This window comes from Paroedura picta, chromosome 4 (assembly GCF_049243985.1).
Source record: "Paroedura picta isolate Pp20150507F chromosome 4, Ppicta_v3.0, whole genome shotgun sequence".
Lineage (NCBI taxonomy): Eukaryota > Metazoa > Chordata > Lepidosauria > Squamata > Gekkonidae > Paroedura > Paroedura picta.
In genome coordinates, this window is record NC_135372.1 from 12,881,148 (window position 1) to 12,908,406 (window position 27,259).

General features: G+C 49.3%; 1 protein-coding gene across 1 annotated transcript; it reads left to right on the top strand.

Moving 5' to 3' along the window:
• Nucleotides 1-1,538: 1,538 nt before the first annotated feature.
• On the top strand, nt 1,539-25,530 carry TNFAIP8L1 (TNF alpha induced protein 8 like 1). Its single transcript, XM_077331955.1, has 2 exons — nt 1,539-1,801; nt 19,469-25,530. Exon 2 carries the CDS (start codon nt 19,474-19,476, stop codon nt 20,032-20,034), a length of 561 nt encoding a protein of 186 aa, XP_077188070.1. The 5' UTR covers nt 1,539-1,801; nt 19,469-19,473; the 3' UTR covers nt 20,035-25,530.
• The last annotated feature ends 1,729 nt before the right edge of the window (nt 25,531-27,259 follow it).

Sequence of the window (27,259 nt, forward strand, 5' to 3'; positions counted from 1 at the left end):
TCAGCCTATCTGGGCTGGGGAAAGGCAGAGGAGGAGAGGAAGGAAGGAAGGAAGGAAGGAAGGAAGGAAGGAAGGAAGGAAGGAAGGAAGGAAGGAAGGAAGGAAGATTTCCATCAGTTTGCAGATGTGGTATGGGGAGGGAATGAGGAGACAATGCAAGACACCCAATCCTAACCAAAAGCAGGTTTCTTGGTCCCTGGCCCATTGCAGCTGCCAGGCTCCAGGAATACACTAGTGCAGGGGAAGTCAAACTGCGGCCTTCCAGATGTCCATGGACTACAATTACCATGAGCCCCTGCCAGTGCTGGCAGGGGCTCATGGGAATTGTAGTCCATGGACAACTGGAGGGCCACAGTTTGACTACCCTTGCATTAAGGGGTTGCACAGTTCGTGGAAATAACACAGCAGATGAAAAATTGCTGTGCCCAGGAGCCTGGCATGTTTAATTCATCCATACCCCATTGTTTTTTGTATAAACAGATTATATTCCATTTTTAGAATATTTGGTGACAATACATAGAAAGTTACAGCGACAGTTACAATATTACTGTGAGTCTCTCGTTTCGGACCGCACCCAAAGATATTCTGGCAAGATTCTTGCTTTTTCAGCAGACCTGAGAAACCAAATGGAACCTAATAGGGGACTGAAAGAAAGGACCGCACCATTTCAAAGGCCCCAGAAGTATCTTTCCTTCTATTCAGCCCTTCCAGCTCAAAAGAACCTCTCTTATCCTAGAAACACCAGGCTGATCTCTGAAACAAGAGATTTGCAGCGATTTTGTCACTTTAGTTGCAAGTTTCTATGCAGATTCGGGTGGGTGGCTATGTTGGTCCGAGGCCGAACAAAAATTAAAACCAAGTTTTATTCAAGGTGTGAGCTTCTGTGTGCGGGATCGCGCTGCATATTTGTTGGATATCTCCACAATGCTGTTCACTGATTTACTCTCTCCTTGTCTACGTAGTCCGATGATCCCTTCTTTCACTGTATCTGGGGAAGCGTGCGCGCCCACGGAAGCTCCCACCCGGAATACGCCTTCGTTGGTCTTAAAGGTGCCACCAGACTCCGACTTTCTACGTAGCGTCCTTAAGGAGTCTCAAAACCGAATGCCATTTTTTTTTTTAAAAGATGCCATGGCGAATGGATTTCTCATAAAAAGCTTCTTGGGATTCTGGTGATTTCTGGTCGGCTGGGTCATCTCCAGGCGAGGCCTGGAGATCTCCTGGAATTGCACTAAGAGAGCAAGAACTCTGGAGCCAATGGTTGCTTTGGAAGGGGGGGGGGCGCCTTTCCTTCTCGGAAGCTATTGAAATGTGCCAGCCGGGAGTTGGCACCCCGACGCCCCACCGGGCTCCCTCTCGAAGACAAACCTGGACGGAGACCAAGAAGCCCGGCGCCTTCCTCCCGCTCCGATTGCAACGGCGGGCCCGCCCACCTGCCCCTCCATTGGCTGCCTCGTAGGTAGCTCCTCACGGCCATTGGCCGCTCTGCCCGTCACCCTCCTCTCTCCTCCCTCCCCCTCCACCCCGCCCGCAAGTCCGGGCAGAATTTGAAACTTTTCCTCCCCCGCGGGAGGCGTCGGGTTTCGCCCTCGCTTTGCGCCGGGCAACGAGAGCGCTGCAAACAGAGCGGCCGCAGGAACCACCGCCGGCCTTCCCGGAGGGGGGGAAAGGAAAGAAATAGATTTGTATTGCACTTAGAGACAGAAAAGGCATTTGTCTCTCCCGGGAGAGGGGCGGCTTTGCAGGGAGCCTTGCGAGTCCGAGGGGCCGGCTGGCGGGGCCTCTGGATGCCCCAGAGCAGGTAAGGGCTGGAGGGGGGCCAGGAGGAGTCCCGGGAGGGTCGGGGGCGAGGCGAAGAGGGGCCCGGGTTCCGCAGAGTTGTGCGCGCCCGCCAGGCTTTCTCCTTTTCCCTTTACGACGGGCGGGGGAAGAAGCGGGACAAGCGCCTCCGGGACTCAGTTCTCTTTGCCATCTCTCGGCTTGCCTGTAAAACTTTTCAGAAGAAAAGAGGATTTTATTCCGCTTTCGCATATTCAACCACATGCCTTTTGTCCTTTGTGTTTTTTGTTAAAAATGGTTCGAGAGAGCCGGGAGAAAGCACTTTGTGCATGCTCAGAAGTCAGCGGCCTTCTGTAAAATAGTGCAGAGGCCTGTGGATTGCGCGGCGGGGGTGGGGGCGAGCCTGCTATAGAGCAGGCCCATTTGATGCATCAAAACGGATTTTATCTAAGGGGGGGGGGGGTTCCTGTACATTGGAGGTGTTTGCATCAGACGTTTATTTATGTTTTGGTCCGCAGCACACATTTCATTTCATACATATATTATAAAACCACAGTTAAAACATCAGTCAAAACCGCCCTGAGCCTCAGGGGAGGGCGGTATATAAATGTAGTAAAAAAATAAAACCTTGACCTCCTCCATTGTTCCTTAATAGTTAGCCAATCCACCTCCTAGTCCCCCCTAGGGACAATATATATAATATTATGCAGTTTCTGGTTTAGTGAAGGGAATAACCTAGAGTTGAACGGATGGAGGCCCAGATATTTTATTGGCTATAATAGCTTGTTCCGGCCTCAACCAAAGGCCTGGTGGAAGAGCCCCGTTTTGCAGGCCCTGCGGAACTTGAGTAGTTCCATCAGGGATGGGTCTCAATTGGCAGCTTGTTCCACCAGGCTGGGGCCAGGTCCCAAAAGGGCCTAGCCGCCAGGAACCACCAAACATGTCGGTATTAGATCTTGAAAGTTCAAGGGGCCTCCTGGGAGAGGTGGTCACTTAGATCCGCAGGGCCCAGACCGCATCTGGCCTAGAAGGTTAAAGCCAAAACCTAAAACTTGATCTGGAATTCAACCACGGACCAATGCAAGTTGTTGGAGGGTAGGTTGTGGATGGGCTTCATGCCCATTCGCCTAACATCAGACCGGTTGAGGTTAGTCAAGGGAGAGGAAACGCACTCTGCACGTGCCCAGAAGCCCTATTAGCAATACGTTCTTCCTTTGGCAAGCACTTGTCAGTGCCTCCAGGGCCAGATCTCTCCTTCCTGTTCTTCCCATTCCTGATTTGTACAGGTCTTCCTTTACACGATCCATCAAAACAAACGGGCAGAAAAGAATCTGTCTACAAAAGGAAGGACAGAAACCCCAGAACATACACATGTCACAACATGTGCAGTTCTCACATTCCTGACCTGGGAACTCGATTAATGAAAAGGGAAACCAGGTAGATCTGTGGTTTAATTATCTCTCTTTTGTCTGCCAAATATGCAAAGCAAACATTGCACAAAGGGTGAATCACTGCTTAGCAACCAAAACAATTTCTCTCCTCTTCTGCTTACAGATATAATGACTTGCTAATGATCTGAGCCATATCAGGGGTGATAGTAGGAATTCATAGCCTTGAGTTATATTATTATTATTATTATTATTATTATTATTATTATTATTATTAAATTGTGTATGTGGAGATAGGTTGCAGTTAGAAGAAGAAGAAGAGTTGGCTTTTATACCCTTCTTTTCACTGCCTGAAAGAGCCTCTTGTGGTGCAGGGTGGTAAGGCAGCCGACATGCTGTCTGAAGCTCTGTCCATGAGGCTGGGAGTTCAATCCCAGTAGCCGGCTCAAAGTTGACTCAGCCTTCCATCCTTCCGAGGTTGGTAAAATGAGTACTCAGCTTGCTGGGGGGTAAACGGTAATGACTGGGGAAGGCACTGACCAACCACCCCGTATTGAGTCTGCCATGAAAACGCTAGAGGGCGTCACCCCAAGGGTCAGACATGACCCAGTGCTTGCACAGGGGATACCTTTACCTTTTTCACTACCTGAAGGCGTCTTAAAGCAGCTTACAATTGCTTTCCTTCCCTCTCCCTTGGGAGGGAGGTGGGCTGAGAGCTCTGACAGAACTGCTGATGAGAACAGCTCTAACAGGACTATGGCTGGACCAAGGTCACCCAGTTGGCTCCATATGGAGAACAATCAAACCTGGCTCTGCTAATTAGAGCCTGCTGTTCATAAGGAGCCAAGACAGACAGGGGCAACCACCTGTCCCCTCGATCCCTGTCCGTCTTGGCTCCTTAAGGGGAGGGATGGACGGATAGGTGAGCAGCTCAGGGATATTGTTAACTGCTCTCTCCAGTCGGGGGAGTTCCCTGAGGTGCTGAAGGAGGCGATGGTGTGCCCTCTCCTCATGAAGCCATCTCTGGACCCGCATGACCCTGCAAGCTACCGCCCAGTAGCGCATTTAGCGTTCCTGGGTAAGGTGGTGGAAAGGGCTGCGGCGGACCAGCTCCTAGCGTTCCTGGAAGATACTTCGGCGCTCGATCCATACCAGTCTGACTTCCGCCCTGGTCATGGGGTGGAGACTGTGTTGGTCTCCTTGTTGGATGACCCCTCCGTCGCCAGCTTGATCGAGGTGGCTCTGCTGTGCTAGTTCTTTTAGATCTGTCGGCCGCGTTTGACGTGGTCGATCACGAGCTGCTAGCGAGCCGCCTCGCCGGTACGGGGATAAGGGGTACAGTATTACGCTGGATACGCAGAGGGTAGCCGTAGGAGAGGAAGTATCGGGCCCTTACCGGCTCACTTGTGGGGTCCCACAGGGCTCGGTGCTCTCTCCTACATTATTTAACATCTTTATGCGCCCTCTGGCTCAACTGGTACGGAGTTATGGGCTGGGTTGCCACCAGTACACTGATGACACCCAGCTCTTTCTCCTCATGGATGGCCACCTGGACTCCCCCCCAGATCCATTTGCCAGATTTTTGGAAGCCGTAGCTGGATGGCTCGAGCAGAGTCGCCTGGAACCCAACCCCTCCAAGATGGAGGTCCTGTGGTTCGGCCGTAGGGGGGCAGATCAGGAAGCGCGCTTACCCTTTCTGGCCGGGACGCAACTTAATATCGCATCTCAGGCCAGGAATTTAGGGGTGACCATTGATGCCTCACTAACACTCGAGGCACAGGTTAAACAGGTAGCTAGCCGGGCATTTTTCTATCTTCGCCAGGCTCGGCTACTAGCGCCCTATCTGACCTCCGAACACCTGGCCACAGTGATCCATGCGACGGTCACCTCCAGACTAGATTTCTGTAACTCGCTCTACACTGGCCTGCCTCTGGGCTTGATCCGGAAACTGCAACTCGTCCAAAATGCGGCTGCTAGAGTCCTCACAGCTACACCGTGGAGGGCTCACATCCAGCCAGTTCTGAGGCAGCTGCATTGGTTACCGGTCGCCTTCCGGATCAGGTTCAAGTTTTTGGTTTTGACCTTCAAGGCCATCCGTGGTCTAGGCCCAGCATATATGAGGGACTGCCTTTCGCCCTATATCCCCCGCAGGGCTTTACACTCTGTGGGGGCTAACCTATTGGTCGTTCCCAGCCCCAAGGAAACCCGCCTGGCCTCGACCAGGGCCAGGGCCTTCTCGGTCCTGGCCCCAACCTGGTGGAATGAGCTCCCGGAAGAGCTGAGGGCCCTGCGGGAATTACCAGCATTCCGCAGGGCCTGTAAGACGGAGCTCTTCCGCCAGGCTTATAACTGAGGCCGGGCGGAAAGAAGATCAGCCCCCCCCTCACAAACTGGCGGTAGAGAGTGTCACCCTCCCCCCTCCTGTAGTTGAGGATGCGGAGACTAAATGAGTAAGATTAAGCCATCGTTGTTGCCACTATTGTAAATTATTGGATCTTATTGTTATTTTATGGTTTTTAGGGGACGGGGTTATGTAAGCCGCCTCGAGCCTTCGGGGGGAGGCGGGATATAAATACAATAATAATAATAATAACAACGACATCATGCTGGCTCAACAATGCGGGGAAAACACTTGGGGTATGGCCAGGAGTGTTGTACTAGGATCACATGGTTTTCTACTGAGCCCCTTGGCATTATTGACAGCTTCTTACTTTCAGAGAGGTGGGCTCAGCATAGCCTGGCTTGTAGCATTTGCCTTTCTGTTGCTCTGCCTGAAGGAACTGCCGTACAGCATGAATTGAGGAAGTGGGAAAATGCACATTTAACGGCATGTAGTTGACATCGTATTATTCTTGGATCTGATTTGGGGGATCCCTGGAGGTGTTTTTCAGGCCTACGTAGCATGGGCCGAGCCAGGGCAGAAGCACTGCTTGAGCGGGGTTGCAGTGGGATGCTACTATGCCGTCTTGATTTATGGGCCAATCTGTTATGGTGCCTAATATTTCCCCAGCTTGGTGTAACTAATTGGCTCATTAGCCGTGATATTGATGCTACTCTGGGGCCTGACTGCTGCAGAGTGAGTGGCCTGCCTCCCAACTGTGACCTGGACTGGCAATCCGGGCCAGGTTTTCCAGGAGAGTCCACCTCTCTGGCCCCATACCTGTTTGCCAGGTTGCAGTCACAGGAAGTGGAGGTGAGCCTTGGGGAATCCCTTGATCATTTATTCCTTTATTCTTCTGGCATTGCAAGGTCAGAGTGATTTCGTGGGAAGGCAGGAAGGGATTTGAGCCTGTATCCTGATAATTCATGACATATTTCATAGGGTCAGACCAAATCTGGTGTTGTTTCCTACAACCATTAGCGAGATGCTTCCAGAAAGCCCAAAAGATGGTTGCAGGTGTGCTGGCCTTCCATTGTGCGTCATCCTTGGCATTTGTTATATGGAATAGACTGCCTCTGAGCATGGGGGTTCTACTGGGCTTTGAGACTAATGGTAGTTCCTCATCCTATAATATCTGGTATCCAGCAACGGAAGGCTGCTCCTGAACATGGGGGTTCTGTTGACCATTAAGACTCCTGGCTGTCAATGGGCCTTTATCCCTTAAGAAAATAAGCTTGAGTTACAAAAAATCAGATCCTTGTAGAGTTGATCTCTCTCTTTGGAAACGCAGAAGCAGAACTGGGGGGACAGCAACCTTACCTTTTAAGATTAACCTCTGACCTCCAGCATCTTGTATTCAAGGGTAGACTGCCTCTGAAAATGGAGGTACTGTTGAGCTATTCTAGCTCACAGCTATTAATAAGGTACTTCTCCAGGTACATCTGCCTCAAAAATGAAATTTCAAAACCCTGTGAGGTAAGCTGGCATTAGATGTCTCACATTGGGGACGGCTATGAGTGCGAAAATGCATTTTGCAAAAGGCCATCTGTAATCTATCTGTAACAATAAAGCATGACTAGGGTGATGGGAGGAGTTGTGACAGACCGATCATCTACCTGATTGGGCCCCTGTGGAGTCACTCACCCCGGTGCACCAATCAGGCTGGGCATGCCCCGCCCCTGACTGCCTCCACCTCCCTGATTGACCCTTGGGGAGGGCACTTGCCTCCCCAGAAGACCAATCAGGTAGGGGATGCTCCGTCCCAACTGCTTCCCCCTCTGCCATCCAGCCACAGGAAGAGGCAGCAGCTAGAGCCTGTTGTGTTTTTAGTGCAACGGGCTTTTCTGCCTGGCAGACACCCACTGCTCTCTCTTTTAGCCACCACGCTATGATCACTACAGTCTACCTTGCAGGACTGTTGTACTGACATGAGCAAAGGGTTTTATTTAGACAGCTCTATGGGAATAACAATTAATGAGCATGCCTGCAATATCGCCACTTGGAATTCCCCTTGTGAGGGACTTTGGACCCAGACCCTACCCTGCAGGGTGGCAGACAGTGGAACCTAATGGGAGCAGAAGAGTCCCATGAACAAGGGGGTAGAACAAAGGGCCACAGTTCTCAAGCTAGGGAAACACCCAGCCTTCCCCCTGTGCTGAAAATGAAAACCAGCGGCAAAAGACCTCGTTTTGCACGCAGAAGGTTCCAAGTTCAGTTTCTGGCATCTCCAGCTATAGGGTTTTGGATGACAGGGTAAGTGGATCAGTGGTCTCACTTGGAGGTAACAGAACTCCATACACAGTCTAGCCCTTTTACTCCTCCCAGGGATCCCACTGACCTGGATGGTGCAAACAAGCCTGGATGTCAACAGACCTGGGAAGCTAAGTAGGGCCTGGGTGGGAGTCCGCCAAGGAAGCCCAGGGCAACTGTGCAGAGCCAAGCAATGGCCAACCACCTCGAACGCCCTGTGGGGTTGCCATAAGTCGGTTGACAGCCCAGGAGAGGTTTCCCAAATGGGTGGGAGTTAATTTTTTGATATATTTTTTTATTTTAACATGTTTAGGCTGATGCAGCCTGGCTGGCGTAGGATGGTGGAACTGAAGAGCAAAGGGGAGGTGCCTTCAGAGCCAGGGGTGGAGCTTAGAAAGCTGGGGCGGGGCTAGTGACCACGGGCAAGTCAGTGGAGGAGCTGGGCTGTGGTGGAGCTTGCTGGGCCTGGGTGGCTTCCCACCCCAGGTTTATTTCCTTTTTGCCCCTCACCAATCCTCCAAGGCAGTGGTCCCCAACCTTTCTGAGGCTGGGGACCGGCAGGGCATTGGGCCACTGATTGGGCCCTGATTCCCTCTCCCCGCCCTCCCGCAGTAAGAAGCTTCCCGGGCTGCAAGCTTGCAGCCTGGGAAGTTTTTTACTGCGGGGGGGGGGGGCGGAGATAGGGAGCCGCGGCCCGGCGCCATGTGCCAGGCCGCGGCCCGCAGGTTGGGGACCACTGCTCCAAGAAACTCATGTGGTTCCCCCCTCCATATTTTCCCTCACATCAACCTTGCAAAGTAGGTTAAGGATGAAAAAAGAAGACCCAAAGACACCCAAGAAGCTTCAGGAACGAGTAGGGGGATTTGAACCCATGGATTTTTCATCTGGGGACCCCACAAAAGGTGGCTTAAGAACCTTGCCATGTGTCAAATCTATTGTAAGGGATTCCAAGATAACCCCCCTGGCTAAAAAGACAGGCTCACATCTTCATCAGGCTCTTGCCGGCGGCTCCTCCGTGTGCATTCTGTCCCATCTCCCCTTCGCAGTCTGGACCGGTAAATTATTTACGCCCTTTTTGTGTTGCCCCATGAAAAATTCATCCCTGCCACTGAGAGAGTTTCGTCTGCGGTGGGGTTTACGATTGCAAAGCTCAGGTAACCGAGCCGGAGATTGTAGCGGCCAGAGCTAGGGGCCTAGCAGCTGTTGAAAGAAATTGGAGGGGAAGGAGAAAAGGCGGGTGCGTAGGGTGGAGGATCTTTGTACAGAACTCCAGGACAGTAATAGAGGTTTTTCACTTGTGTGGATTAATTACGCACCCAATCAATGTGCGTGTCAGCTGAACGGAGTGTGCGCACCAAGTGGGGTATAAAACCCATCTCTTCTTCTCTGTGTTGCCCTAAAACACATGAACACGGGAAGTTATTAATTTATTTTTTTCTTTTATACCCTGCCCTTCCCTAGAGGTGCAGGGTGGCTTACCCCCCAAAAACTTAAAATATGCCATTAATAAAATTAAAGACCATTGTAGGGAGGAAAATAGCAAAGAGAGAGGGAGGTAGAAAGGAAGAGAGTGATTAAGATAGAGAGAGCTTGGCATTGGGAAGAGTAAGAGGAGGGGTGGTCTAGTTTGTAAGATCATGAGGTTGAATATGTGTGTTGTGTGGGAGGTTGTGGTGGTGTGGTGGCAAATGAGGGTGTGGGTGTGGAGAGATGGGTGTCAAGAACCTGTGGTTTGGAGTGTTGTTGAGTGTGGGAAAGAATTGACCTTTGGGAATTGTGGCATAGTGGTTACAGATGAGCTTTCCAGAGCCGTTTCTTCACATATGTGAAGGGAAAAATCAGACTGGAGACTCTTCTTAGGGGGAGACTGCATGGCAATCAATTCCTCCCAGTTCTGCATTCAACCTCATTTCCCTTCTTGTGGGAATTAGGCCACGGACACCGAAATGTCCCCCTGCCCTAATACACATGGGGTAGTACACAGGCGGGCTCCTTCTGCCTCCATTTTTTTTTTACTGTTGATATATTGTTATGTGTCCACATGCCTCTTTTACTATTGCCCCTTAGAAGAAGAAGAGCTTGATTTTTGTACTCTGCTGTTTACTACCTAAAGGAGTTTCAAAGCCGTTTACAAACACCTTTTTCCTTCATCTCCTCACAGTGGACAACCTGTGAGGGATGTGGGGCTGTGAGAGAACTGGGACTGGGCCACAGTGACCCAGCAGGCCTCAGGTGCTTCAGAGTAGTTTCCAGTTGCCTTCCCTTTCTCTCCTCATAACAGACAGTGAGTGAGGTGGAGCTGAGAGAGCCCTGTGAGAACTGGGAATGGTCCACAGTCACCCAGCAGGCCTCAGATGTCTCAAAGCAGTTTAGAATCGCCTTCCCTTCCTCTCCCCATAGCAGACTTCCTGTGAGGGAGGTGGGGGGGGGGGTAGAGAGAGCTCTGAGAGAACTGGGGAGTGGGCTGCAGTCACCCAGCAGGCCTCAAGTGTCTCTAAGCAGTTTAAAACTGCCTTCCCTTCTTCTCCCCATAGACACCCTGTGAGGGAGGTGGGGCTGAGAGCTCTGAGAGAACTGGGAATCGTCCACAGTCACCCAGCCAGGCCTCAGGTGTGTTTAAGCAGTTGCAAATCACCTTCCCTTCCTCTCCTCATAATAGGCACCCTCTGAGGGAGGCTGCTACGGTGGTTGGCATTTCATAAATATATAGAGGAACCATGGATAAGGATTAAATACGTTTTAAAAATTCATAATTGAAATGAACCCCATTTATTCAATCTACAGGGCGCCTCCTCTTTATAAGGAGCTTAGATGGCTACAGAATTGGCGTGGTTGTGGGTTGGGAATTGTGCAGGACTTTCAAACAGGGAGGTTCAGCTCTGTTTTACAGGCCCTGCAAAACTGATTAGAGGGCAGGCTTCCTCAACCAGGGCTTCATGTAACCCTTCCTGACAGCCCTGGGAAGGTTTCCCGAATGGGCAGGAGTTAATTAATTTTAAAGATATTGTTAAATATTTATCTGGAGCTATGACAGTATATGGTTATGTCGATCACCCCACCCCCATGGCCACTGATGGGTCTGGAGGGTTTTGGGAAGGGGAAGGGCTGTGAGTGGGCATGTAAGGAGATATGCTTTTGTGACATATTCTGCAAGATTGCATCGTTTCTGGGGTTTCTCAAAGCCCAAAAGGTTTCTCAGTTGTCGAAAAGTTGAGAAAAACTTTCCACCAGGGTGTCATCAGTGTAGGGGTGACAGCCCAGCCCAGAAGTCTGGATCAGCTGGGTGAGGGGGTGCATGTAGATGTTAAAGAACATCAGGGAGAGAATAGCTCCCTGTGAGACCCCACATACCAGGGCCTGCCACTTGGAGGTTCTTACCCCGTCTGTCCCCAGCCTTGGAAAAAAGATTGCAGCTATGTCACCTAGGCATTGTGCTTGCAGCGACTGTGTAGAACATGGCGATTATCTATGGCAGGGTGGCCACATTGTGGCTCGTCCTGGCAGGGGGCATTGGTAATTGTAGGCCATGAAGATTTGGAGAGCCACAATTTGGCCACCTATGGGTGGTCTCATCTTCTCAGATTGGCAGCAGCTGTCCAGCATCTATGCAGTGGTCCTGCACATTACTTCTTTGCAGATTGCTTCACTGGAGGTTTCAAGGATTGAGCATGTGACCTTCTGCATGCCAAGCAGATGCTCTACCAGTGAGCCAAGGTTCCTCCATTAAAGCAACCTCCTCCCTCTTCCCCCATCAATCTAGTAAACATTTTTCTAGCCCTTTGTCGTAAGGAGCTTGTGGCTGTGCTTTCCCTGTTTCATCCGCGCAACACCCCAGTGAGGCAGGCCAGGCTGAAGGGGTAAGTTAGAGAGTGTGATTGCCATCCAAGGCCCCTCAGCAAACTTAATGGCAGGGCAGGGATTGCAACCTGGTCTCCCAAATCCTAGTATTTTTTTAAAATTAAAATTTAATAGAAATGACAAATTATAAATTGTACCTTTCTTGCTTGTCAGCTAACAGTGCCACAAAAAAATTTAAATCCAAATCTGCTGTTTTGCTTTTAACTGTCCATTTGGATCATTTCATACAAGACGTCAATACAGCAGTTATTCTCTCTCCCCTCCAAATCTCAGTTCAGGAATCCCCAGCCTTTCTTGAGCCTGCAAGCACCTTTGGAATTTGGGCACAGCAACAAAATGGATGCTGCAGGAGGCGATGCCAGTCACAAAATGGCTTCTACCCCAGCTTACCTTCAGTCATGCCATGAAGCTCTTTGTCCCTTGGTGGGAGCTGCTGCCAAAGCAACATTTTTAGAAATTTGCAGTCAATCAAATATCCAATGGCCAATCAGAAGACTTGCTGGGCAAAAGCCATACCCTGCCCCACCCCCTTTTTAAAAAAAACTTGGTGGCCACCTGGAAAGGTGTTGGCAGGCACCGCATGTGGGGACCTCTGAAACTCCAGCCACTTGATTGTATTGGTGTGCTAATCTGGAATGAAGATTCCTAAATAGGGACAACCACGTGTTCATCGTCTAGTTCAGGAGTGGTCAAATTGAGGCTCTCCAGATGTCCATGGACTACAATTCCCATGATAATTGTAGTCCATGGACATGTGGAGGGCTGCAGTTTGACCAGCCCTGGTCTAGTTCCTTTTGACCTTTGTATTTTTGTTAATGGGTTCAGTTTTCTATGTTTTATAGTGTGTTTTCTAGATTTGTTTGTTTGATATTGCTGGTATTCTGTTGTACAGGATATGTCATCTCTCAGTACAATACAGCTAGGGTAGTGAGGGGATTCCAAACCAGGGTTCTGGGGGACCCCTATGGTTACACGAGAGCTGCCCAGGGGTTATATGACCTCTCCCAGAGGTTTGGATGGACACTGACATCACTAGATGCCACTGGAGCCCATGTTCCCTGTTGCTGCACAGGCCTAGTCTCTTTCTCCAGAATGGAAACATGATTTTAAAAGGAGATTGATTGGCTGGCTGGCTCGCAAATCTTACTTCTGTGCCCACTTCTCTGAAGGGGCATGTCGCGCTACTTGTAGGGTTCCTCTAAGCCTGAAAAATATTTTAGGAGTTCCTCCACAGTCATAAGGTTGGAAGATGCTGGTGGAGTGATGAGAGGGTGGGACTAGAATCTTTGAGACCTTGCCATTGGTAGCTCTCTGGGTGAGCTTAGGCCAATCACCGACTTTCAGCCTAACCTGCCTCACAGGGTTGTTGGGTGGATAGAATGGAGAACAGGAGAACAGCGTCAACCATTTCCGGTGCCAATTGGGGAGAAAGCTGAGGTTTGAATAAAGTAAATAAATCATAGAGTTAGAAGGAACCTCCAGGGTTATCTAGTCCAACGCCCTGCACAATGCAGGAATTCACAACTACCTGCCCACCCACAGTGACCCCAATTTCATGCTGAAGCGATTCCCCCCATGAAAAATCTCCAGAATCCAGCCTGGCCTGGAGGGAATTCACCTGCCATCTCACAGTGGTATGCAAGGAAGGGTCAGAAGAGACAAACACTGGCACACACCTTCCTGCCCACCCACTCACAATCCAACTAACTTCATAAAATCAGCATTTCTGTCAGACGATTATCTGGCCTTTGCTTAAAAACTTCCAAAGAAGGAGACCCCCCCCCCACCTCCCAAGGAGGCCTGTTCCTCTGAGGAATTGCTCATACACAGTGCTGATTTATTGCCACTCAAATGGGTGCTGCTCAGATACATAAATATTATGATAAGGTTTGGCATTAAAAAATTAGAAAATGGAGAACTAGAGAATTCTGGGCCCGCCAGGGGGACGTGCTAGTGAGAAAATAGAACTCATTCCCACTGAAGTTCCCCCCTTCCTAAACACTGCCTGTTTACCCATGGACAAGCGCAGACAGAAGAAGAAGAAGAAGAGTTGGTTCTTATATGCCACTTTTCTCTACCCGAAGGAGGCTCAAAGTGGCTTACAGTCACCTTCCCATTCCTCTCCCCACAACAAACACCCTGTGGGGTGGGTGAGAGAGCCCTGATATCACTGCTCAGTCAGAACAATTTTATCAGTGCCGTGGCGAGCCCAAGGTCACCCAGCTGGCTGCATGTGGAGGAGCGCAGAATCGAACCTGGCATGCCAGATTAGAAGTCCGCACTCCTAACCACTACACCAAACTGGCTACTTGAATTAGCAAGGAACTGCCCCCTAAAGCAGGGGTAGTCAAACTGCAGCCCTCCAGATGTCCATGGACTACAATTCCCATGAACCCCTGCCAGCATTCGCTGGCAGGGGTTCATGGGAATTGTAGTCCATGGACATCTGGAGGGCCACAGTTTGACTACCCGTGCCCTTAAGCCTCAAGGATATGGCCTTGAAATGACATGGAGCCCCCCACCCACCCACCCACACATTTTTCCTTTGAGTACTTAAGCCCTGATTGTCACCTTTCCATCCACCTCTAGTGTCGAGTCCTCTATAGGCATTCTAATGATCAAAGTCACCCCAATCCACCCTGCAGGTTCACGGAGTGCCAGTCAGCAAAATAACCCAGCTAAAACTGGTCCCGTTTTTGCCAAAGCACAATGCCCCCATTGGACCCCCAGATTGCAGTCATTTTGCTATCAGAGGAGTACCAACCGCAGTTCAAGGGAAATTAATTACGTGGCGCGGTCCTTTTATCCATACGGCCATCTCCACCAAGTCCTCCGTTTCCCAGTAATTGCCTTCCAGATCCGGTGCATTTGATTGCAAAGTCTTATCCTTCCCCCCCCCCCCCTTTAAAAACTATTTTTTAAAAGCTGGAGCGCAGCTGGAATCGTGAGCCGTACCAGAAAGGAAGCTGGCTGCTTTGTGGTGTGTTGACTCCAGCCCAGCGGAGGAGATACGGGTGGGGCCGTCTGCTTGTCAAGAAAACAGATTTTCTCTAAAAAAGCAATAAATAACTGAGAGGGTGGGGAGGCAGGAGAGACTTACAGCGATCTCCAACAGACACAAGCTCGCTTCGGAAGAGAGAGAGAGAGAGATTTTTTGGACACAAAGCTACACCGAGAACGGCTGAACTAGAAGTATGTGTCAAAGAGGGAAACGGGTATCCTGCCTCGAAAATTTAGCAAGCTAGATATTAGGACACAGTTTGCCATAATTTGCTTTTGCCTTGCCTCTCCACAGTTACGATGGTGCTTTATTTAGTCTGAGGAAGAGTGCCTGCACTTGAAAGCTCACGCCTTGAATCAGTCTTTGTTGGTCTTAACGGTGCTCTTCGACTCTATTTTTTCAAGTAGTGCTTGATAACATTCTGAGCAGCCCGTTGGCCAATGCGGAGGTCGTCGCTTGGTGGCTGCACCCATGACGTGGGCCTGATTTCTTTGCTTTTTTGGGAAACCTTTTCTCTGTTCCACATAATATATTTCTGGTGAGGCCTTGGAGGAGGAGCATGTCTCATGGCTTAAGTGCCACTCAATGCTTAAGAGCCACTTAGGGTGGCTGTCCCACCCCTGAGTGCCTCCTCCTCCAACCGGCTTGCCTGTCTGTCCAGCGGCCAGCCAATCACCTTCGGTCCCCCACCCCTGACCACCCCCTTCTCCTTCCACTTCCCTCCAAGACTCGGAGGCTACAGATCCATGCCGGTGAGTTCCCTAACAGCTGCCTGCAGCCTTTCCAGGTCCTGGGGGGGAGAGGGGGAGGCTGTTCTTGTACCTAATGTCCAGGTGATAAAGAGCAGCCACTCTGGCGAAAATGCATGCTTTGGAGTGGGGACTCTGGCATTAGATCCAGTTGAGATCCATGTCCTCCCTAAAGCCCGGTGTGCCCCCAAGATCTCCAGAAGTTTCTCATCCCAGTGGTGGGGTCCCTAAACATCCTATGTTTCTTCCTCCGTTAATGTGTTTTGGGTACCAGTTGCAGGGAAATACCTTCATCTCCTGAGACTGCCACTGTCAAACATGATAAAATTCCTTAAAACATCAGATACCTAGGGTTGCCAACTCTGGGTTGGGAAATTCTTGGGGATTTAGGGAGAGGGACGGGACTTCATTGTGATCTAGTGCCAGAGGGCCCAACTTCCAAAGCAACTGTGTTGGGGAATTCCTGGGGAGGGTGAGATTTGGGGCAGGGTAGTAAATTCCAGTATATCTCCAGCCACCACCTGGAAAATGGCAACCCTGGCTCTCTGGACAGCTGGGTACTGAGGAGAACCTTCAATTCCTGTGATCAAAACACTGAGTGGGGGACCAGATGCAATTTATGTAGATTTAGGAATCCGCCCCAGAGGGACAAGGGTTTTCGTATGTGGGGTGTGTGCTTCCAGGTCTGTTTCCTTTCCTGAAAGACCGTGCCCTAGCTGGACTTCTTTGCCATATACCTGTCCTGCTGAGAATAAGACTGGCACCAATAATTTTACAATTTTATTAGGAAACCTTGCGGGCTTCATCTCAGGGGCTCCAGCTGTTAAAATCAATGTTTTCACATAAAAAAGCAACTCATACAAACGTTTGTGTTTTCCAGGGGCCGTATATATCACCAGCTAGAACAACCCTGGGCTTTCTCTGTGTGCTCCATTAATAACGCACTTAATTTATGGTTCCCGGGAAGCTCTTCCACCAGCTTTTCCATGACTAAGCCATACACCAGACAGGGCTCACGCTGGCAACTCCCTGTTACCTTGAGAGACCTCCTGGTTAGACTTGGCAGCATCTTCTTCTCCATCCCTATTCTCCACGGCAACCCCTCGCCCCCAGGTTGTGCATTTTTCCTCTTGAGGATTTGATTCAGGGGCAGTCCAGCAGTGGTTTCACTGCTGAAAACGGAAGGAAGAAGAGTTGGTTTTAATACCCTGCTGTCCACTACCCAGAGGAATCTCAAAGCAGCTGACTTATCACCTTCCCTTCCTCTCTCCTGGTAGGCAGGTGGGCCTGAGAGAGCTCTGGGAGGACTGTAACTGACCCAAGGTCACCCAGCTGGCTGCATGTGGAGGAGGAGTGGGAAATTGAACTCGGCTCTCCAAATTAGAGGCCACCACTCTTAACCGTGGCACCAAGCTGGGAGATCTGCCCTCCCAAGTTTCAGATACCCCTAACCTAAATTAACTAGGGATTACAGTGAATAGGAAATGTTTTACAGAATATTTTTTACATGTTTTGATGCTTGTAATGATTGTTGGCACATGGTGTTACCTGCCCTGAGCATTTAAGAAAGACGGGCTATAAAAATAAAGGTTTATATTATATTTTCCATTTGTGGAACTCTTTGATGTCTATCAAAGCCGAGGAATATCGCCGTAAAGCAGGCTTTCTCAACCAGGGTTTCTTGGCGGCCCTGGACAGGGTTGCCGAATGGGCAGGAGGTAATAATTTTTACACAACTCGGAGATCAATTCTTTGGGAGAAAAGGGATATGTCACAGGGTCAGTCCTGGGGCATCATACCTCACTGGAGCCCCTGTCCTCCTCAGCCTGCACCCCCAAATCTCGAAGTAGGACATGGCAACCTTGTACAGGCCGTTTGCTTTGATCAGCAGTCACAGTTTCAGATCGGGAGGCTGCAAGTTCATTTCCCCCATTCATGGTTATCTGAGGCCTGCCACTTGCAAGCTGACCAGCCTCACAGGATTATTGGAAAGATATAATGCGGAAAGATATAACCTGGCCATGAATCACTTGGAAGGAGCTCAGGGGAAGAATATACTACAGCAAGAGTGTCCAAACTGTGGCTCTCCAGATGTCCATCGAGTATGCTGCCAGGGGCTCATGGTAATTGTAGTTCATGGACATCTGGAGAGCCATAGTTTGGCCACCCCTGTACTAGAAGGCTACAAGAGGGTGTCCATGTTAGTCTGTAATAGTAGAACAACATTCAAGTCCAGTAGCGCCTTCAAGACTTCCAAGGAATAACTTTTTATGAGGTTGCCAGCTCTGGGTTGGGAAATACCTGGAGATTTTAGGAGTGAAGCTTGGGGAGGGGGTCTTGGGGATGGGGATGGACCTCAGAAGGGTACAATGCCACAGAGTCCACCCCCCCCCCCCAGCAACCATTTTTTCCACATGAACTGATTTCTGTAACCTGAAGTCAATTGTTAAAGTAGGAGATCTTCAGGGCAAACCTGGAGGTTGGCAACTGTTATGGTAGGCTGCTCTTCCACAGAAAATTCGGGTAATAAATCCTATGCTCCACTGTCAGCCCTTTTTTGTTGTTTTAAAGCAGGGCTGTCCAAACTGGCTCTCCAGATGTCCATGGACTACAATTCCCATGAGCCTCTGCCAGCACAGCTTACTTTTGTCTTCTTGTTTCCTTCCTTTGGGTTCCTTTTTCCATACCTGTCCCCAGACAGCTCATTCCTGGATTCCTCGGCCTTTAGCTTCCTGTCTCCCCAGATATCTCTCTTTGCTTATCTCTCCCCCCCCCCTCCGAAAGCACTTGGCTCTTCGAATTCCAACAGGTTGGTTGTCCCTGGCCCGAGGGAAGTTTGTGTGACCTCTTTAGTTCTGGCCCCTACCTGGTAGAATGAACTCCCAGGGCCCTGACGGAACTGGCTCAGTTCTGCAGGTCCTGAAAAATGGAGCTCTTCCGCCAGACCAGGATACAGACATAAATGTCAACCTGGGCCCCTCTAAGCCAAGACACCCCTCTGATGGTCAGCTGCAAAGTGTAATCATTCTTCTCTTAATTCTGTAGAGGATACTTTTGTTATTGGGTTGGTTTTAAATTTTATTGCATGGTTTTAAGGTTTGTGTATTATTTAAACTGTTGCACGCTCCCATGGGCCAGTGACGACAGGAGTGATGGGAGAAAAATCAAAAATATAAATAAATTAAAAAGTATTCAGCCTGAAAGGTATTTCTGTCATTAGGGCCTATGTGACACGGCCTCAGCCCAAAGCCTATTTTCTCTCGTGGTGCCCTCCCACCAAGTCTCTCTGCTGCAGAATAAATATTAGATGCATGTAGTGCTCAAAAACCAAATGTTGGAATCCAGGTCCTAGTAATTGGTGCCTTGACTTTGGGTGGCCCAGGGTAGCCCACTTTAGTGATATCTTGTAATCTAAGCTTGGTGACCTCCCATCTCAGCCTTCCTTGGTGACCACTACACTGGCCACTACACGATTGGCTAGCCACTGGACAGACAGGCAGGCAAGCCAGTTGGAGGAGAAGGCACTCAGGGGCGGGACAGCTGCCCTGAGTGGGTGTTAAACGTTGAGTGGCACTTAGAAGAAGAGTTGGTTCTTATATGCCGCTTTTCCCTACCCGAAGGAGGCTCAAAGCGGCTTACAGTCGCCTTCCCTTTCCTCTCCCCACAACAGACACCCTGTGGGGTGGGTGAGGCTGAGAGAGCCCTGATATTACTGCTCGGTCAGAACAGTTTTATCAGTGCCGTGGCGAGCCCAAGGTCACCCAGCTGGTTGCATGTGGGGGAGTGCAGAATCGAACCTGGCATGCCAGAATAGAAGTCCGCACTCCTAACCACCACACCAAACTGGCTCTCTTAAGTCATGAGACACACTCCTCCTCCAAGCCCTTACCAGAAATATTCAGTGGAACAGATATATATATATAAAATTAAATCCCCCCCCCAAAAAAAAAACCTGGAGTGACCCCTCTGTGACTCTGGAATAAACCTGGTGTTCTGCCACCATAAGTCAGCTGCAATTTGACTGCACTTTCCAGCAATAATCCATGTTCATTCCTGTTTCCAGACAAGATGGACACCTTCAGCACAAAAAATCTGGCTCTCCAGGCCCAGAAGAAGCTCCTGAGCAAAATGGCATCGAAGAACATGGCCAGCATTTTCATCGACGACACCAGCAGCGAGATTCTGGACGAGCTGTACCGGGTAACCAAGGAATTCACCCGGAATCGCAAGGAGGCCCAGAAGATCATCAAGAACTTGATTAAGATTCTCATGAAGTTGGGCGTCCTCTACCGCAACGGACAGTTCAACGCAGACGAACTGCTCCTGATGAATCGCTTCCGCAAGAAGGCCCACACCCTGGCCATGACCGCCGTCAGCTTCTACCAAATAGACTTCACCTTTGACCGTCGGGTCATGGCCAGCATGCTCAACGAGATCCGCGACCTTCTCCACCAGGCGGTCAACACCCACCTAACCGCCAAGTCCCACGGCCGCATCAACCACGTGTTCAACCACTTTGCAGACTTCGAGTTTCTCTCGGCGCTCTACGGATCTTCTGAGCCCTACCGCACGCACCTGCAGAGGATCTGCGAGGGGCTCAACCGGATGTTAGATGAGGACAACATATGACTCAAAAGTCACACCGCCCCTGGCGGACTTTGTTTCGCCGAGAAACATCCATTGACTTTGACGGTCTCCACTTTGTGCCTCCGTACGGTGCTAAAATCTCACCCTCCTGCTTTGCTTCTGTGGTGTTTCGGGACTCCTTGCTCCAACAGCAGCATCTGGAATCTCTTCCTTTCCCCTCCACTCAGATTGAATCTGCTCCGCAGCAGCTTCCTTCACCAGATGGAGCCGAGGGAAAGGAAACAGTTCTGAGCATCTGTGGATTTGCTTATCTTGGGTCTTGGATAAAAGTCACCTTTGCAGATCACAACGAAGATCCAAGTAACCCAACATCCTGGCCTGTGCCCTACCAAACTGTTAGTTGTTGTTTTTTTTAACGGTAGAAAAGCAGTTTCTTCACTCACCTTCTCAACGTTTTTCATAATCTTGGCAAACTCTCCCAGGCCTTCTCCCTGCAGATCCCTTTTTTTATGAAGCAATATAAGGAATATGGTTTGTTGCGTGCTGTACATTGAATTGAAACCCCCTTTGTTTTTGGAGATCTGATTTGATCTCCACTCACCCCTCATGATTGACAGAATCACCTTTGCCGCTTTCACAATGCAGTCCCAAAGTAGTTACTCCTTTGTAAGCTCATTTATTTTGGTTGATTTAGAAGGGCTTAAGTCTGCTCTGGATGGCACGCTTTAATAGTTCTCTGTGTTTATCGTTTCGGAAGAGTGCAACAAGCTGTACCACCTTCCATCAGGCGGTATAGAATCATAGAAACATAGAGTTGAAAGGGGCCTCCTGGGTCATCTGGTCCAACCCCACTATGCAGGACACTCACAATCCTATCGCTCATCCACTGTCACCTGCCACCCCCTTGAGCCTTCACAGAATCAGCCTCTCCTTCAGGTGGCTATCCAGCCTCTGTTTAAAAATTTCCAAATTAGAATTGTGCTTGTTTTCTTTCTGAGCATGGGTTAGTTCTCAGGGCTCCTCTTTCTATAATCAGTTCCAAGGGCAGATGAAAAACATTCAGATTTTTTACTTATTGGGATGTCTCTGCCATAGAGCCTGTAAATCCCTTGTAGCACTGGTTAGGATCCTTGACAATATTCCAGGGTGCCCAATAAGTTTCTAGTCCCTGCCAAGGACCCATACCCTAAGACTCAAGAGACTGTCAGTAACTGGGCTTGCCAATGGAAATATGAATATTTTCATACAACAAACAGCCTTTTCTGACTTTTTTACCATTGAGAAACCCCTGAAACATTCTTCAAGTTTGGAGAAACCCCAGAAGTGACATGATCATGCAGAATATGGTTGGGAAGGATAGCTGTGTACATGCCTACCCTGGGTCTATCTCCTCTAGGCCCATCATGGGCCATTTGGGGGGAGGGGGTAGGCAGGTCACCGTTCCATCAAGAAAACCCTGGGTTTCACAAAACCCAGTTTGAGGGAGACTGAATTAGACTGCTAAGCGGGCCTATGACATCAGTCATAATAAACACCTTGATACATAAACAGTAGGTATACTAATGAGAGTGAATGCAATTCCAAAGTGCAAACACATGAATATTTAGGACAGAAATAGCCCAGATGATTTCTCAACCCGACATGCATGTCGCTCTGTATTGAAGGTGCTTTCATTTATGGAACGGTGAAGAACACAAATGAGTTCCAAATGAACCGATCTGTTTAATCCATTCTAAAGCCATTTAGGTTGTTCGCAAGAAATATTCTCAGAAGGGAAGAAGCTGAGTAACGGCCTTTTTGACAGATGAGAAACCTCAAAATCCTTCAATAGGCGTCAAACATTGTACATATACTAAATTCAGTATTAGACAGGAGAGGACCGTCCCCTGAAGAAACCCCAGGGGAGGATGAAATGCCCTTTGGGTTGAGAGGTTGCCCTGGTTTGTTTCTGTCCTAAATATTATGCAATAGGTTGCTTAACATTTTAATGGGTGTGGAGCCCAATTTGTGGCTCTCTCCATCTCCCATGGTAGCTATTTTGTGGCTGCATCCCACCAGTGTCAGAATTCGAGGCACTCTCAGACAAAAAGACCATGGGCCTCCTGTCCCTACAGAGACAGTGGAGGTAGCAGAGCACAAGAGACTCCTGCCTTACCTCTTTTCTCTGAGCCTGTTTCATGATCTGGTCTCTGTAATACTGCCATTTTCCTTGTTCCTTTCAGACTCCCTCCCCAGTCTAGTCCCTCTTCAAAGCTACAGTGGGAGATTGATGGGATTTGATATTTTTGGAGTGGAAAAAGCTGCACCGGATACCATTGGACATGGCAGCCGATGCCTGAAGGCCAGTAAACCCCTGCAACCAGCTCTGGCCTCATTGTGCAAATGGGGGTATATGCTTCACATTGGCCTGCATCTGGGCTGTTCTTGATGGGGAAATGATCTTAAGGCTGCGTTGAGTACCCTTCCTTGACAATCACCCGTCTGAGGAGCTTTCAGAGCATGCCTTGAACAACCACCCATCAGCAGCTGGGAAATGGCCAGTCTCCATGTCCCATCACAGTCTGGAGCTGCTCAAAAGTCCATAAGGAAACTCAGCAGACCAAATCTGACTCCAATTCAGGTCTGTAGACCAAAGTGAAGCAACTGGAATGGGGCGGTGGTGGAGAGGAGGCCTGAATCCTGCCTCACGGAGAGGCCGAAGGAAGAGATTTTGATCAAATTCGATTCCCTGGATGCACGGAATTACTCCATAGAAGTGAATGGCTGCCATTCACGTTGGTGTAAATAAATTAAGCTCGACACAGTTTCCAGATAAAGACTGAAGAAATACAGGTATGGCTTTAAACCAAATAAACTTATGTTTATACAAAAGCAGTTTGTGTTGTTGATTTATTGCTTGAAGTATCAGCATGTAGAACTTGCGGTGTTTAGCAATAAACATCTGGATGGCTGGATTTTCTGTAGCCCTTTGGAGACCCAAAATCCATGTCGTCTGTGATAATTCCTGCATTAGGTTTGTTGTAGCCAGTGTTTTGATTTGATGCACCTGGTGAATGCACTTAAGACTGATGGTTTTCAGCCGAAATGTCTTTATCGCTAAACACTATGAATCCTGCGTTGAGGTTTTGAGCAGTAAATGGACAACACAACCTGCTTTTGTGTAAACCTATCCTTGTTAAGGGTATTTCGTTTCTAGCCATGCACAGTATTTCGGCAGTATTCACATTTGTGCAGTGGCAGAAAGGCAAAGTTCACATACAAATGACATTAACTCATGAAGCTGCCTTTGAACCATCTAGCTTGGATCATTTCTTTTGTCGGTCAAATGCTTTCCAAGGCCTCAGTCTGAAAAAAAGGACCTTTTCTTTGAACTGGAGGTGCCACCTGAGACCTTCGGTGTGCAGAGGAGGAACTCAAAACTTTGTGCCACAGCTCTCCCCCAAGGAGGGAGTCAAAACATTCCAGGAGAGGACACCAACCACCCCTAGTTGTTGATGGACCACTTTGTTTGGGTGAAGACCAGAGGTTGGGAGATCCCTACATGTCTCTCCCTGATTCAGTCACTGGGTCACCTCCACTTCACCAGTGGGTCACCCAGCTTCCTGGGACGGTGCCCTGGCAAAGATGGCATGATTTCCAAGTTCATTTGGCTCTCCTGACATTACATCCTTAATATTCTTCCACCCTGTCCAGATGTTCTTCACTTGGTTGGAAAGACGTACCAAGATCGATGAGAAAGCTCTTGCCTTTACAAAATCCTTGTAGCTGAGCCGTTTGGGGAGAGACAAAACTCTCTTTTCCTGCAAGACGATTTGCAGCTTTCAAAAATGGCATCTCATCACTGCATTACACCAGCCTTTCTCAATTTTTTTTTTACCGTTGAGAAACGCCTGAAATATTCATTGGGCTTTGAGAAATCCCAGCAGTGGTACAATCGTGCAGACTATGACTGGCAAGCATTGCTGTGTACACACCCACATGAGGCCCCTCCCACCCCCAGGCCCATCATTGGCCAATTTGGGAGGGGGTGGTCGACACGACCGTATGTGGTCATATTATCCGATAAGTGTTTTAACAAGTTTTTAAAAATATATTAAAAATTAATTAACTCCTACCCATTCCGGAAACCCAGGTCTGTCAAGAAACCCCGGGGTTTCGTGAAATAATTTCATATTGTTTCTAAAATTATGAGTCGTTATGACTGCAAAAGATGCATTTTAAGTCTTAAGAGCAAAAGTTTAAAACTTGGAAGACTGTGTGCCCTGTGTAACTTCTTTCTTCCTCTGCTAAGAACTGGAAGCAGATTTCTGTACTGAGGCAGTACAGTATAGTGGTTACAGAGTTTCCGAGCTTGAAAGTTTTCCGTGGATTGAAGATTGTTTTAGAAGTAGGAAAAATGTATGTGTTTTGTAGATGCGAAATAAAAGAGGGCTTTTAAAACCTACCTAGTGAATCTTTGAATCATATTTTCGCATGACATGGGTGGCATAATGTATCCGGTAGGGGGTTTCATATTTTAGCTGGAGATGCCACATCTGGAGAGATTCAGTCTTCCCTACAGTGAAAGAATCAGAGTTGGAAGGGATCTCCAGGGTCATGTAGTCCAACCCTCTGCAAAATGCAGGGAATTTGCAACTACCTGCCCACCCACAGTGACCCCAATTCCATGGCCAGATGATTCCCCCCCCCCAAAAAAAAAACAGAATCCCTGGCCAGTCTGACCTGGAAGAAATTCACATCCCGATCCTGAAGCGGCAATCGGCATTTCCCTGGCCATGCAAGAAAGGGCCACAATAGCCAGGCACGAACACAATCCCTTCTGCCCACCCACTCACAATCTGCCTAAGTTCACAGAATCTGCATTTTTGTCAGATGACTAGCTTCGGCTTAAAAACCTCCCAAGAAGAAGAACCCACCATCTCCCGAGGAAGCCTGTTCCAGTGAGGAACTACTCTAACTGTCAGGAACTTCTTCCGGATGTTTTCATCCCATTGGTTCTGGTCCAACCCTCTGGGGCAACTCTGTTTTAAAAAGGTAGCTTTTGTTCTTAAGATGTATTCCCCTATTTTTTCCCCTAATTCCCCTAAAGAAAACAACTCTGCTCCATCCTCCATGTGACAGCCCTTCAAGTACTTTAAGATGGCCATCATATCGCCTCTTAGTTGTCTTCTCACCAAGCTAAGACCAGTCTTTCAACCTTTCCTCAGATGTCTTGGTCTTCATAGCCATCACCATTTTCATGGCCCTCCTCTGGTTGCAAATGGTGGAGAGGGACATGCCCGCCGTGCATGGTTGAGGGGACATTGGAACCGAAGTCTGCCAGCCCAAGTCCAGGGTCCACAGTGGTGCCAAAGGGGCCCACCAAGTGTTTTTGGAAGGTGGGAGGAGGCCAAGTTTCTGACTGGCGTAGCAGAGTTTTGAAAACATCGTATGGGCAGCAGCTGTCACCACAGCTCAAAGAAGGTAAGCTGCAGCAGTGGTTTTGCAGCTGTGCCCCCCACCCTGCGTCAGAATCCCAAAGGTGCTCGCAGGCTAAGAAAGGTTGGATGGAGACTACTCCTCATTTAGCATGCAAGCAGCACTATCCTAGCACAGACACAAATGAAGCAGGTAGGATCTGTAATGGAAGGGGCCACAGATGCTCTGTGGGCAAGGACCCCTAAAAACCTGAAACCAGCCCTCCTGTATATTATAAAATGAGTCTGACAAATATTAGCCCCCTTAGGAAACCTCTGATTAAGAGGATGGAAGAACTCACTCCTCTTGCAAACTGTTTGTCGCCTAGCGGGAATTTTGCCCCACTCCCCTTAGGCCAGGGGTAGTCAACCTGTGGTCCTCCAGATGCCCATGGACTACAATTCCCATGAGCCCCTGCCAGCAAATGCATCTGGAGGACCACAGGTTGACTACCCCTGCCTTAGGCGACCGAGCGAGCGGATGGCATTCCCCCTTGTTCTGTGTGGTCCCGTTTGATCTGGAAACCTTTTTTCTGTTTGCTTTACAAACTGCCTTTCCCAGGTCCAGTTTTTACAAGCCAGTGCCGAGAACTATTCCAGCAGCCACCCGAACCCATCGACAAGCCCCTCGGAGCTGTCTTCGATTAAATTAAAAAATTCTGAACAGCAGGTAGCTTTCATGACCCCTTTAAAAAAGACTTCTCCCCCGCAGGGAGCCATTGAAGCAAATTGGGTAATTAAAAACTTGGGCCTCTGCCGATTCGCGGTGCTGCTCTAACTAGTGCTGAGTTCCAAGGACTGCAATTCTTCCTTGTCCTTACGCATTGCGTCTGCAGAGGGGCTCTGCTAGAGTGTTTGGGGTGCCTGCGTTCTTCAAAAGCACGCCAAGATTTCAATGTCCCCTCATTTGCAAAGCAACCTTTTAAAAATTGGACGTTGCAACTGACTGGTAACTGGTGGGATAGTTCTGAGGGCCTGGTGGGCAGGGTGAATTTTACATTTGCAGCAGTGCCAATGCGCAAATGGGCTTTTAAAGTAGGGACTGGTTAGACCAACACCCAGGCCAGGGACCGGGACCGGTCCGTGGATCAGTCGGTACTGGGCTGCTGCTCCCGACTGCTGCCTTGGGGGCTGGCCTGCCACTCTGTCGCCAGCTCACCTTTGGTGCTCTCCAGCGGCCGCCATGGCTGGGGCTCCCCCTCGACGTGGCACTTTGCAGCTGCTGCTGGCAGCACCCCCCAGCGGGCAGTGGGAAGTCAGGGGCACGGCAGGAAAGCAAGTGGAGCAGGGGTTCAGGCGGTGTCAGCATCCCTCGGCAAAAGACTACCCCTCCCCCGGGCCTCAATAAAATTGTCAAGTGTTGACCAGTCCCCTGTGATAAAAAGGTTGGGGACCACTGGGTTAGACTGCTAAAAAATTAGATTTTTTCCCTTTAAAAATAGGGGAATACATCTTAAGAACAAAGGCTACCTTTTTAAAACTTGAAATCTTTGTCTAATAAATACTGTATCACACTAGGGATGCTAGCCTGCAGGTGGGACCTGGGGATCCCCCGGAATTACAGCTCATTTCCAGAGATCAGTTCCTCTGTAGTAATTGGAGGGTAGACTTTGGCCTTGTTCCCCACAAGAGGGCTGTCCTTATTTCATTTTAGAAGGCAGGGCACCCCAGTTGTAGTAGGGGGAGAGGAAAAGCCTCTCTCGGCCTCAACATCGCCAGCTTCTAGGGTTGCCAGGCCCAGGTTTCTCCTAGGGCTTGGTCTCCAGGCCCCCGATCATCCTCGTCGCTCTCCTCTGTCCTCTCCCTTTTAT

Coding starts and splice junctions, on each gene's coding strand:
- TNFAIP8L1 (XM_077331955.1), top strand. CDS start 19,474: ATGGACACCTTCAGCACAAAAAATCTGGCTCTCCAGGCCCAGAAGAAG.